This window comes from Castanea sativa, chromosome 3, assembly GCF_040712315.1.
Source record: "Castanea sativa cultivar Marrone di Chiusa Pesio chromosome 3, ASM4071231v1".
Lineage (NCBI taxonomy): Eukaryota > Viridiplantae > Streptophyta > Magnoliopsida > Fagales > Fagaceae > Castanea > Castanea sativa.
In genome coordinates, this window is record NC_134015.1 from 38,570,132 (window position 1) to 38,582,709 (window position 12,578).

General features: G+C 34.1%; 2 protein-coding genes across 2 annotated transcripts; both read right to left on the minus strand.

Annotated features, from left to right (window-relative positions):
- Positions 1–1,364: 1,364 nt before the first annotated feature.
- On the minus strand, positions 1,365–6,265 carry LOC142628051 (serine/threonine-protein kinase PBS1). Its single transcript, XM_075801998.1, has 5 exons — positions 5,684–6,265; positions 4,894–5,105; positions 4,176–4,365; positions 2,521–2,912; positions 1,365–2,390 (listed from the first exon to the last, which is right to left on the minus strand). The coding sequence occupies exons 1-5, from the start codon at positions 5,802–5,804 to the stop codon at positions 1,911–1,913; spliced, it is 1,395 nt and encodes a 464-aa protein (XP_075658113.1). The 5' UTR covers positions 5,805–6,265; the 3' UTR covers positions 1,365–1,910.
- Positions 6,266–11,297: 5,032 nt separating this feature from the next.
- On the minus strand, positions 11,298–12,041 carry LOC142628913 (uncharacterized). The gene is made up of 2 exons (XM_075802940.1): positions 11,675–12,041; positions 11,298–11,371 (listed from the first exon to the last, which is right to left on the minus strand). The coding sequence occupies exons 1-2, from the start codon at positions 12,039–12,041 to the stop codon at positions 11,298–11,300; spliced, it is 441 nt and encodes a 146-aa protein (XP_075659055.1).
- Between the last annotated feature and the right edge of the window lie 537 nt (positions 12,042–12,578).

Genomic DNA, 12,578 nt, shown 5'->3' on the forward strand with positions numbered 1-12,578 from the left:
CTTTAATAATATTACGCTTACCTTTGTTTCAAAAAAAATATATATTTAAGAAAAATACTAAGAGCCTAAAGACTAAAAAATTACACAATTTTAACCTCAACTCGCCATGTAATTTTTTATGGACACGGCGAGCTGTAACAAAAATTGTGTACTTTAGGATCCTAGCATTGTTCAGTATCTAAAAGTAAGAAATTTCAAGTCATTATCAACGAATCTAATTTTTGCTGCCACAGTTTTATCGTGTTTATTACAGAAAAGTGCCGAGTCTAACTTGAAGTTGATAATAAGAGATTTAATATTTAAAATGGAGCACTGCAAAAAAGCTAAGAAAACAATAATTAACAGTCATTTGCTGTAGTTAGGGATCCAATCTTCTGTTGCTAGGACATGGTGGCTTTTCTTCTTGCTGCAGCCTGCAATTGTACCTCTAGGGCTAGATGTTGTTATAGGGCTAAATATAATAACTAATTTTTCATCTAACAATACTACAGAGTCATGCACCAAAAGTATACATTTCTTTTAGTAAATCTACTATAATTAAAAAGCTCAATTCTTTTCTAAAACGCACCATATTACATCTCAAGATACTTAAATATATACAGTCCTAGGTCAATTAAACTCATATGGAGATCTTTAAACTTCTCTATATTTCTCAGTTAGATGTCTAAGAAAAGTACTTCTATACATAAAACCAAATTAGTTATCTCACTATATCTCCGAGTTTCACAATTTAAGAAAAAAAAAAATCATAATAATTTATATGGTTTTGAATATTTCATTTGTTCTTGCGTACAGGTATTATTATTGTTCCTCCACTCATTGGGTATTTTGTTATCACTCAAGTTCTTATTAAAATTGTTTGCCAATCATCCGACACCCATGTCACCACTCACCAAAACACTTCCCAAATTTTCTTGAGAACTTCATCAAGTTCCATGATCTTTCCCATTTTTATTCTCCCAAACGTGTCCTTTACTCCTTTACCTTATTTATCTGAGTTCATCGAATAAATCTACATATATCTTCAATTGGATTACTCAATTCGCTCAAATGTCTTGCTTGATCTTTATTAAAAAGCTTATCAAAATAACTCTTCCAACTTTCTTTTTAATATCATGTTCTAATACTAAACATTTTTATCTTGTTCCTTAATACACTCAACACACTTCAAGTTTCTTGCTTTCATTTCCCGTTCTTATACTAAATACTAAATACACCTCATCATAAGCCTTGGATGTAGTCTCTCACATAGCCATTTTTGCAATAGAAAATAATTATAGTGGCAAGCAAGAGCGAAAATCAGAGAGCACGGATGAGATAGAGAATATAAGGATAGCATATAAGTAACACAGTGTACAGACTAGTTTGTGTAACATTATACATTGACAAAGTAACTGAATCCATTAGTTTATTTTTTGTTTTATTTTTAAAGTTGGTGATGAAGACTACATAGTACAGAGTAATAACAGGCATTCTTTTGTTCAAAGAAAACCTACAAGAGCCAGAAGAGGCATATCGACAGAGACATGTGTACTCTCAAAATTTTTAAAATACGTCCTGTTCTTCTGCTCCCACTATCCTATCAGACAATGTACACTCTCCATAATGCTCTTTTTTCTTTTTTTTCCTTTTCTTTTTCGCCTTCACGTTTGATAAAAAGGAAATGGAAAATGGAAATTTTGAGGGAAAAAGAAAGGGAAAGAAGTTAAATTAGAAAACATGCTAAGCACCAAGTTCTCTTACAACAACCCTCGTATCTCTCCCTCATTGGTAAGAAATGGCCAAGCACCTTGAACATACCACCAGCTAAAAGGAAACTTGAGATGAGATTCCAACATTTTTTCAGCTTGTCTGAGGAGTCAGCGGGAAAGGAGCCAAGGTGGGGACATGGTGCCCTGAATATACACTGGCTACCCATTGTTACCATCAAAACTACCTTGGGCACTTTGTCGTCTTTTCTCTCGCCAGTTCTCTCCCCACATCTTGGCCTCAGCAACAGCTCGTTCTCTATCTAAATCCCTGTTTAACATCCTTGCAGTTTCTCTTGGGGAATCATCTTTCTCAGACCCATCAAAGTCCCATCTCTGGCCAGATCCTCCGCCTTCCTCGTTCTTTAATATCCTTCCTCCTCTCTCATCTCTGTTTCTTTTTTCATCCTTATCACCTGAGCCTCTGTGGCCATGCCCGGTATTAGGATCATATGCCTGGTTTGCCAGATATGAGAGAGCAGTGACCACATCCCCAATGAGAGGACGGGTGGCAGCCTGTTCTTGGATGCACATAGATGCCACAGCTAGAGCCTGGTATAGACCCCGCATAGGATACCGCCCTTGTAGTTGTGGATCTGCCAATTTTGAAAATTTTCTACGGTCATTGAACAGCGGACGTGCCTGCACTCAAATAAAAACACCATGACCACTTGATTATCACATAAGTGGAGGAGACTAGACATGCTAGACCCACACAGCCAGTATGAGAGAAGATATAGTTTACTAAACAACAAAAGTTTAAGAAGATTACCCATGTGACAAGGTTCTGTTCTCCATGGGGTCGGGTGCTATCAATGGCCTTACGTCCAGTAATCAGCTCTAAGAAGACTACCCCAAAACTGTAAACGTCAGACTTCACTGTCAATTGTCCAGTCATGGCGTACTCAGGAGCACAATAACCATAAGTGCCCATTACCCTGGTGGAAACATGTGACTTGTCTCCAACAGGACCGAGCTTTGCAAGCCCAAAATCAGAAAGCATTGGATGGAATCCTTCATCCAATAATATGTTGGAGGACTTGAAGTCCCTATAAATAACTGGTGGATTTGCTTTGTCATGCAGGTATTCCAAACCCTTTGCTGCACCAGCAGCTATTTTCATCCTTGTGTTCCAATCTAGTGGTTCCTTGTCAGGAGGGAGATCTGCATACAGATCAATATACTTTTGATGACATCCCTAAAATGAACAACAATTTTTTTTGGTAGTAAATAGTGTAATTTTATCAGTCATAAATAAGTAAAATACATTAAGTTGCTTATGCCCCTCCGCTAAATGGTTTTACTTTTTTTAATTTAAAAGAATGAAGATGAGAAAGCCAAAATTCTGCATTTATAACTTCATCCAAAAGCATCAAACAGAATTCATACTCAAGAGCTCATAATTAAGTAACAGCACTTAATATAGAACTTCCTATTTGGATCCAGTACTAATAAGAAAAATCTTGCTACACCATAAAGCATGATATTGTAATCCTTTTGTATATAATACATTTCCTTAAAACACTTAAGTATGAGACAAGAAGACAAATGTGCGAGACAATGTGTGTAAATACTGAAGAGGCATTGACAGCACAAACAAGTTCAGAAAAGAGAATAAAATGAGTGTCAAAGTCAAAGCAGAAAATGAGCACACATAAACTGTCATTCGTCACCCCAAATGAAAAAATTCCAGTTGGACATACACCAAACAAGTTGTGAGCCTTGAAAAAGAGTTCTTCAAGATAACAACATTCACACCAAAGTTCTATTTCAGCACCAAAGAGCCCATATGTATCAAGGAAAAAGAAAATCACTACATCACATCTTTACACTGAAATTAGTTTTGAATTTTTTATTGAACCAACTCAACTACCCAACTCACACGATTTCCAACAGTCCAATCCCTTCTCATCTTATTTTATCTTTCCTCCTCAGCAACAGTAAAGAAACATAGTTTCTAGTTGTTCTATAAGCACGTTCAGAATTTGTACTCTACCTATTGTTGAAAAATCACCTCAGGAAGTATTTTAAATTATGATTTCTTAATAACAATATTCTTCATTGGATGCATGAACATAGGCAGGGCACAAAAGCTCACTTTGAAAAAAAATAAAAAAATAATTTGAATATATTTTTCTTGATAACTCAACAATCATTAAGTAGACATAATAAACCAAGGACAAAACTTAGGTACAGTACCTTCTGTGTTGTTCATTAAATTCCCCTCTAAAGATTTAGCCATGTGGCTACTTAATTAAAAAATACACTTCCATCCTATGAGAAAAAATCCACATAGTAGAATCTTAAAAGGGAAACCTAAGAAATAGCACCTAAGTCCTGTACCTAGGTCTTGCTCATAAACCAAACAAGTGAAAGAGGACAAATCTTCTTATCAAAGAAACAGAATAATATGCAACAAGATGTTACCATGTAGGTGATCTTCTAGAGAACCCAAGGGCATGAAATCATAAACAAGAAGTCGCTGGTCCCCATCAGCACAGTAGCCAATCAGATTCACTAGGTTAGGGTGATGTAGAAGGCTAAGCATCAGAACCTCCACTAGAAACTCCCTGTTACCTTGAAGACCATTTCTATCCAATTGTTTAACAGCAACAATCTGCAAATGACAAGAAAAAAAGTCTTTAAGATTTTTTTTTAATTGGTAAGTTACATGCGAACCCAGTCTCTCTTGACTATGGGGAGAAGGAAGTACTAGTTGAGCTACAACTAGTTGGCAAAGTTAAAGAATATGTAAACTGTGTTCTCATTCATAATCTCCAAACCATGTAAAATTGAGTTGCAATTCCTTACATCAACAAGAAAATAGGCAACTTCCAAAAGACATCAGAAGCTGCTAGAATGGAGGCATGTTTTGCCATATTATTAGGAACTCAGCATTTCAACCATTACACTAATTTAATCTTAGCCAAACATATTGAGATTAATTTATTTAAATACTTTCTGTTTTTTGTGTTATTTTTGCATTCAATTACTGTATCTTAAGATCATTATGACCAATTCAAATTAAGAATTTCTTCTTTTTTAGTGTATTAAATATGATTATCAACAAAGTTTCTCCAGAATGATTATATCATCCCATTAGTATTAATAAGGGACAACATCAAGCAACAATTAAGGAATTTACCTGGCCAGTACTCTCAAGTCGACCCTTGTATACACGTCCAAATCCCCCTTCCCCCAAGAAAGACTCTGGCCTAAAATTCTTTGTTGCAGCAGCAAGCTCACGAAAAGTGAATGTTTGAGCAGCGATATGGACACCGGGAACAGGTCCATCCTTGGAACTTGGCAATTCCTTTTTGGTCCCTCCATTGGCCCTTGATACAAGTTTGTCAGCTCCTACAAATTCCATCATAACAAAAACACAGATCCATAAGTATCATGCAATTTCCAACTAAACACTCAGGATAAACAAAGGGAACTCCATTAAGCTATAACCTCAACTAATATGCATTCACTAAGATCAAGCTTGACTGCCAAACTCAGTGAATAATTTTACTAAATTCAGCTATGCCTTATATTGTTACACCAAATTATGGGCATCCTCTAATATTAGTCATTCAGTTACCTATTTGAAGCCAATCTTTCAACAGTACTAACAACCATCAGATCAACAAAAGCAATCAAATCCATCATGAGATCTCAATTTTCAATTGAATAAAAATGGATATTAACGGTATCGAAATCTGGTGGGGTCTACTAAAGACAGCAAAAAATGAAGTTCATAATCCTCATCGAAATAACTAATCATCAACGATAAACAAGAACAAAATTTAAGAAAACAAGCATCATGAACATGTACTTTACAAACATAAATAAATCAGAAATACCCAGATCAGATCAAGAAACAACATGGCAAAAACATAAATATATTATAAAAATAAAATAAAAAATGAAAAGAAATGTTAAGAACAAACCAGAAGGCATTCTGGAAATATTAGAAGAGACCATGGGAAGAGCTTGCTTTCGATCATCGCTTGGTTTCTGGGTATTCAGCTTTTCCTCCTCCTTCGAATCGAAACACGAAAAGCAACCCATTTCCCCAAATCAAACAAAGACAGCTCTTTCAAAATGGAAAACAAAAACAAAAACCAGATATATCCAAAACTCAATCCAATCTAGCTGTTCACAATTCCAATCCAATTATCACAAAAATCCCATCACATGGACATCCAGAATTCTCGGCATCTTCATCTCTGTCTTTCTCAATCCGATCAGGTTGGAGACGATGCCGAAGATGTCAAACAAAAAAAAAAAGAGAGACAAGACAAAAGCAAGCGAATCCAAGTTTCGTAAACACAAACAATAACAATAACCAAAGAGAAACAGATAGGAAATAAAAATTTTTGGTTTAAATGAAACAGAGCTCTGTGAAGAAGCCGGCTTTGTCTTCGCCTTGGTTTACACTTCTCTACATAACACAACACACACACACACGCACACAGTCTCTCTCTCTCTCTCTCTCTTGGCCTCAGTTCCCCACTATCTCTTTGTTTGACCAAAATAAATATGAGAATTCTTCGCGTTGTCTCTGCGTGTGTGTGTTTCTCTCTCTCTCTAGATTTTATCTTTACTCTATCCTAATAAGAAGTTACTCCTATGTAGTAGAAGTAGACTAGGTAGTAGTAGTTTATAGTATTTACCAGAACGGTTTACCTGCTTCCATCAAAATAATAATTAAAAAAAAAAAGGCAGTTTACCAGAATTTATTTTTCTAAATTTTTTTTTATAGCCATGTTATGATACAATATTTTTCGTAATTTTTTATATAAGGTGTTGTTATAAGATGAACTAGTATGTAATTTCATGCAAACGTACAGATGTATTTAATATTAAACAAAATTTTTATTATAAAAATATAAATAATTAGTCAAATTATTATTTTAAAAAAAAACATGTAACACATATTCATCTATATGTATAGATACATTTAAAATTAAACACAATTTTTATCATAAAATATAGATAATTAGTCAAACTATTTTTTTTTAAAGTAAACATAATTAAACACATATTAAAATTCTTATCTAAATTTAATACTACATATGATTTTTTTTTTCTAATTTTTAATAAGATAGAATGTGTGGTGATTTTTATTGAGTATATATTATTATTATTTTTTTTTTTTAAAAAAATTTTTATAGTTCATTAGTATTAGATTTTTAGTATTTTACATTCATTAAATCACTTGACATTAAGATTAAAAACTTAAGTAGACACATGGCACATGCTTAAGTAAATAATTATGGTGTAGTCCCCACATAAATTTAGACACATGCAAAATTGGATTATAATTTCAAATTCTAATTCAACTTTCTCTAAGTTTTACCTATTAATATATATATATATATATATATATATATATATAACTTATAAATTTGAATCTTTTTTAGTTATTTGATTATGTTTTTTTATGGTTTATTATATTGGACTTCTCGTTTTCTACACTAAATTAACTAATTTAGTACAAAATTTAAAAAATTTAGATTAGATAAAACACACAAAATTAAACTCTAATTCAAATTTAATTTTTACACTAATTAACTCACTTGGCACAAAATTTTAAATTTAGATTAGATGGGACACGTGGCACAAAATTATACTCTAATTGAATTGAATTTGAAATTTAATTGGATTTTCTCTCTGCTTTACCTATTATTATTTATATAGATTGTTGACGTTACTTTTATTATATACCAATCTCAACACCAAACCTTGATAGCAATTTAGAAAAAGAAACATTATAAAATTAATTTTCTTCTAATTGTTAAAGCACCAGCATCCAGGTGTCTAAAAAAGTACTAATTTTACCATTTGAAAACCTACTTTATCTATTTTACAATCTCCTTTTACAACTTACACTACATCCCAGTTTTTATTTTTCACATCACAACAAATGTTATTCATTTTTTAATAATTTTTTTTACTTTCTTTCTCTCACTTCCCTCTCCATGTTGCTCTTCCTCTCTATTTGCCAACACACACAAGAATCCACAACAAAAACCACTGTCACCCAATGTAGACCCACAATGAAACCCACTCCTACCACCATGGTAATCACCCGCCACCACCATTATGATCCTACAAACCCACAATAAAACCCACCCCAACCACCATAGCAACACCGTACCACCACAGCAACACCAAATGCACAGAAACCCACAAAAAATCTAAGTAAAATCCATGGAAAACACACCACCCATCTCTTCCTCTGCTGCATTACATAGTACACCCCACCCCACCACTGCTGCACTATACACCACCACCATCAACAACCCACAAATCATCCACCACCACCAGTAAACTCACCACCAAAAAAAAAAAACCCAGCAACCCCATAGTCCCTACCACCGCTGCACCATACACACACCACCACCACCTCCAACACACAAAAATCCACAAATCTACGATAACTAAACCCATCAATCCACCATGAACCACCACCAAGAACAACCAAAGCAACCTCAAAACCCATTAAACCCACACCGCCATCAACACAACCAAAACCACAAAAGCAACGAGCTTATTTAGCTTTTTACTTCTTTTTTTTACTAAAAGTGGACTAAAGTATAATTTTACTTTGAGAAAGTAAGAAAAAAAAAGTTTTAAAAAGATATATATAAACAAAATAAGTTCAAAATTAAACTAAAAAGATAGTTGTGAATAGAAAGTTGGCTAATTTAGAATATAAATAAAAAGTTTTAAAAAAATAAAAATTCTAATATTATTGCTAAATTATTTGGTAAAAGGTTACAAAAAAAAATTGCAAAACAGATTCATGTTCTTAGAAATTTTTTTAGCAGAAAGTAGTCTCATAACTAACTATACATGTGGTGTGATATAGGTCACGAATAATAAATGGCAGGTGAAACACATCACTTTTATTATGTACTAATTACAACAAACCATTTTAATAATCATAAGCACTAATCATATATGATGCATGTAAAATAATATCTCTCCCACTATTATGGTCAGATCAATGCATTTTAGGATCCAATTCAACTATGAGTTAAAGATGTTTAAAATATGTGTTGTATATTTAAGAATTAGGCTCTTTTGAATATACATCACTTTTATTTTTTTTTAAGACCTTCTCCTCTCTCTTTGTGTGTGTGTGTGTTGAAATACGTAGTATGCTAAAAAAAAGTTCTAAATTATTTATTTATTGGCAAACCATATACATAAACTTGTTTAGGAATAGATTTTAGTGTCTATGATATTGCTCAAAGTACTACAAGTTAAAATTCAAGAACATAGAAGTTGAAGTTTCAAGAATTAAATTTTAGGCTATCTCGACCGATCAAGAGAAGCCTTCAATTGATCGAGATGCAATTTGTAGAATTTTAAATAAAGCCCGTTAACCCACCAAACGTTTAGGGTTTCAATCCAGAGTTATTTGGTATATAAGGAAAACCCTAAAGTACATTTTTCAAGTCTTGGAGAGCTACTTTTTTGAGATCTGAGAGATTTTGTGTCTTCTACTCTTTCAAGTATCTACCAGAGATTAATCTATTCCATAAGTATAGGTAGAACAAAGTTGCAACCCAAGCTTCAGATATCAAGTGTACTGAAGATCTAAAATGTGAATTGGAGATTCATGTTCAAGCAAATCCACATCAAAGAAGTATGAGAGTTTCAAAGCTAGGTTTGATAATTATAATTAATTTTACTATAAATTAAATATTCTTGACTGTAAACTTCTATTTGATAGTAGATTATTCTTCTTGAGTTTGTTCCCCTTAGATTTTTTACCTTAAAATTGGTTTGTTTTATTGGTTTTCCTAGGTCATTATATCTTGTGTTATTTAGATTTTCCGCTACATGATATGATTGATATATTGTTAAACCTAAGGCTTGCATAATTGACCTAATTAATAACTTGGCCATAAAATCAGGTTAAACATTGCTTGTTCAAGGGGTCTAAAATAAGTAATATTTATTGAAATTTAAATAGTGAACAATTTCATAAATAAATTTGTCTTGAAGAAGTCCCGTTATTTAAGTGCCTACCACATAATGAAAGTTTGATTTCAGTAACTAATTTGTTTGGAAATCGATTAATTTTTTTAATTTTGATAGACCGGAAATGGAAAAAGTTTGTTCATCTTCCAGGTGTTTTGGAGATTGAAAATTTTACACTTCTAAACTAACAAACATAGAGTAAAACGCAATAATAGAGTGCACAACATTTGAAGATAGGATCATTTTTTTAATATAATTTTGATGATTATTTTATAGGTAATAGGAGGGATCTTGCAAAATTGGTGGCAAGTGACCTTGACTTGCCGGAGAATGCCCCTTTGGGAATAGTTATTACGTTAGAGACCATATGAATCTAAAGAACAAAATTCTACACGACAAGGAACTCAAGGTCAACTTGAATAGGCAACATGGAACAAAGTATGTTGGAGCATATCTGATCAACGAATGGCAGGTTCATCAATAGATCCCTGTGTTCAGTGAGATGGCAAAAACCACCTCCGGTACAATTAAAATCAACATGTTGCAAACCCAGATTTTACAGTTGGTTGCTGCTGTGGCAAGGGATGATAGAGGGGACATTTTAAAAGCTTGGGCTAAGAAACAGGAATATTGTGATGCTATTGAAGCAGAGGGGGCTGCATTCACTTGGGCGTTGAAGACTTGAAGTTGGCTTCCTTGGGAAGGTATCAGAAGATCATGACTGAAAGTGACTCAAAGCTTTGTATAGACGAATTAATGGTGACAGTGAGAATAGTTGCTAGAACATTAGAACCTTACTTGAAAATGTATTATATCTTAGGAGTTCTTTTCTTAGTTTCTCTTTCTCTTGTGTTAAAGGGGAGTCAAATTATGTTGCTCATGCCTTGGGGTAAGGCTGTCTCTCCCCTCAACCCAAGTTTATGTTGTAATATTTCTTCCTTGCCTCACTTGTTTTAAGTGCATGGAAGATGGATTTAGCTTCCTTTTAGTTTAATGGAAATAGATTTTGGAAAAAAATAATTAATAGAGGTCTTCTTCCATTTGAGGGCTTTAACCACTGCCAAAGTGGCCTAGGGTTTGAGCCAACCTTGCCCATTATAAGGTGTAAGAAATACATGCCTAAAATTTCACCCATAATGAAGGTAGCTATGCCCCCTCGATATGGGCTAATTATGTTCAAGATAAGGATCATGGCTAAAATCAAGGGAAAGATCACAAGAAAATACTTATATATTGGGAAATTCAAACCATAAATAGGTATGTGAATAACGGGTTTGGCTTAACTCCAATACTTTTTTAACTGGACATGTCCTTTTATTTTATATATATAATGACAAGTGGTAGTGAGTTTTAATCTTCACATTTTATTTAGTTAGTGGATGATGCAACAGTTTTTCATTAAAACAAAAGGAGAATCTAGTTTAAAAAGTACTGGAGGTAAGCTAAACCCATGAATAACAACCCCCTCTCCTCAAAGTACTATTTTGATAGAAAAATACTATGGGTATTGACTTAATCGTTAGTGACTTACCCCACTAGAGCTCACCTATGTGAGCGATGTGGGCTTTACCATCTTTTGTGTATTTTGGTTCCCCCAGTCATGCGGATGAAATGCTCTATTTGCTCAACCTCTCTGTTTGCTGTTTGAACTCATTATCAGCAATGAACTTGAGAGCACATAAATGCCTCTAAGATAGTGGCATGAAAGAAGTTGTTGCCTAATTATAGGTCTAGGAACTATTTATTAACTTCGAGACAAGGTTCCACATACTTGATTGAATTAGGATTTTTTTTTTTTTTTTTTGAGAAAAGGAGCTGTAATATTTAATAAATGTTAGTCATATCGGCTAAAGTTATAGCTAAAAGTTAGGGGGGGGGGACATCCTCCATCCACATCAACTGAGAGCTAACATGTCTAGCTAAATGATGAGTGGCAGAATTACCTTGCCTTCTAACATGAGAGAAACTACAAAAGGAAAATAATGCAGATAGGAGTTTTGCTTCTTCCACTAGGTGTCCGTGACATGCAAATGAGATGTCTTCATTGAGCAATGCCTTAATCACAATCTCTGAATCTCCTTCGACCACAACAGATGAGATACCTAATTCAGCAGCAAAATTGAAAGCCTTGACTGCTACTACAGCTTCAAGTGCAGCAACAGAATTGGGAAGTGGAACTTTTTCTGCCATAGAAGCTATAATCTGACCATTCTCATCGCGAATAATCACTCCAACTCTAGCCATATTATCCTCTCTAAAAACAGCCCCATCAAAGTTCACTTTGAGGTAGTTAGGATCAGGGGGCTTCATTTGATGTGCTGGGGAGGCCGTGTCTCACAACTGGAGGCTTTGGGGGATTGCACGAATGAAGGCAGATAATGCAACAAAAGCATCAGGCATTACATGTTCCATGGGGACTGGTTTGGTACTAGTCCTCAACTGGTTTCTGCAGAACCAAATATTCCATGAGATTTGTGCAAACAACTCTAAGTTCAGGCTTTCCTTGCTCAGTATTGTACTAAGCCCACAAAACATGAAAACTGAGTTGAAGCCCAAAAATTCCAACAAGGGTTTGAATTCCAAACAAGAAAAGTGGGCATTGCCAAAGAGCATGGAAGACATCCTCTGGATCATGATGGAAGTGATCGCATGAATCTTCAATTAAAACTTTCCTCTTCACCAGATTAGTTTTCACAGGTATGGAGTTTAGAATGGCTCTCCATATGAAATTTCTAAACTTATTTTGGACTTTTAAACCCTAAACCACCTTCCAAACATCATTGTCCACACCTTGTGCTCTGAAATCTGAAACCTCCACCTCCTGAGATAGCAATTTGTATCCAGATT

Coding starts and splice junctions, on each gene's coding strand:
- LOC142628051 (XM_075801998.1), bottom strand. CDS start 5,804: ATGGGTTGCTTTTCGTGTTTCGATTCGAAGGAGGAGGAAAAGCTGAAT. Junction 4,366..4,893: donor GACTTGAGAGTACTGGCCAG/GTAAATTCCTTA, acceptor TGTCATTTGCAG/ATTGTTGCTGTTAAACAATT. Junction 2,913..4,175: donor TCTAGAAGATCACCTACATG/GTAACATCTTGT, acceptor ATCTGTATGCAG/ATCTCCCTCCTGACAAGGAA.
- LOC142628913 (XM_075802940.1), bottom strand. CDS start 12,041: ATGAAGCCCCCTGATCCTAACTACCTCAAAGTGAACTTTGATGGGGCT. Junction 11,372..11,674: donor CTCTCATGTTAGAAGGCAAG/GTAATTCTGCCA, acceptor GAGTTCAAACAG/CAAACAGAGAGGTTGAGCAA.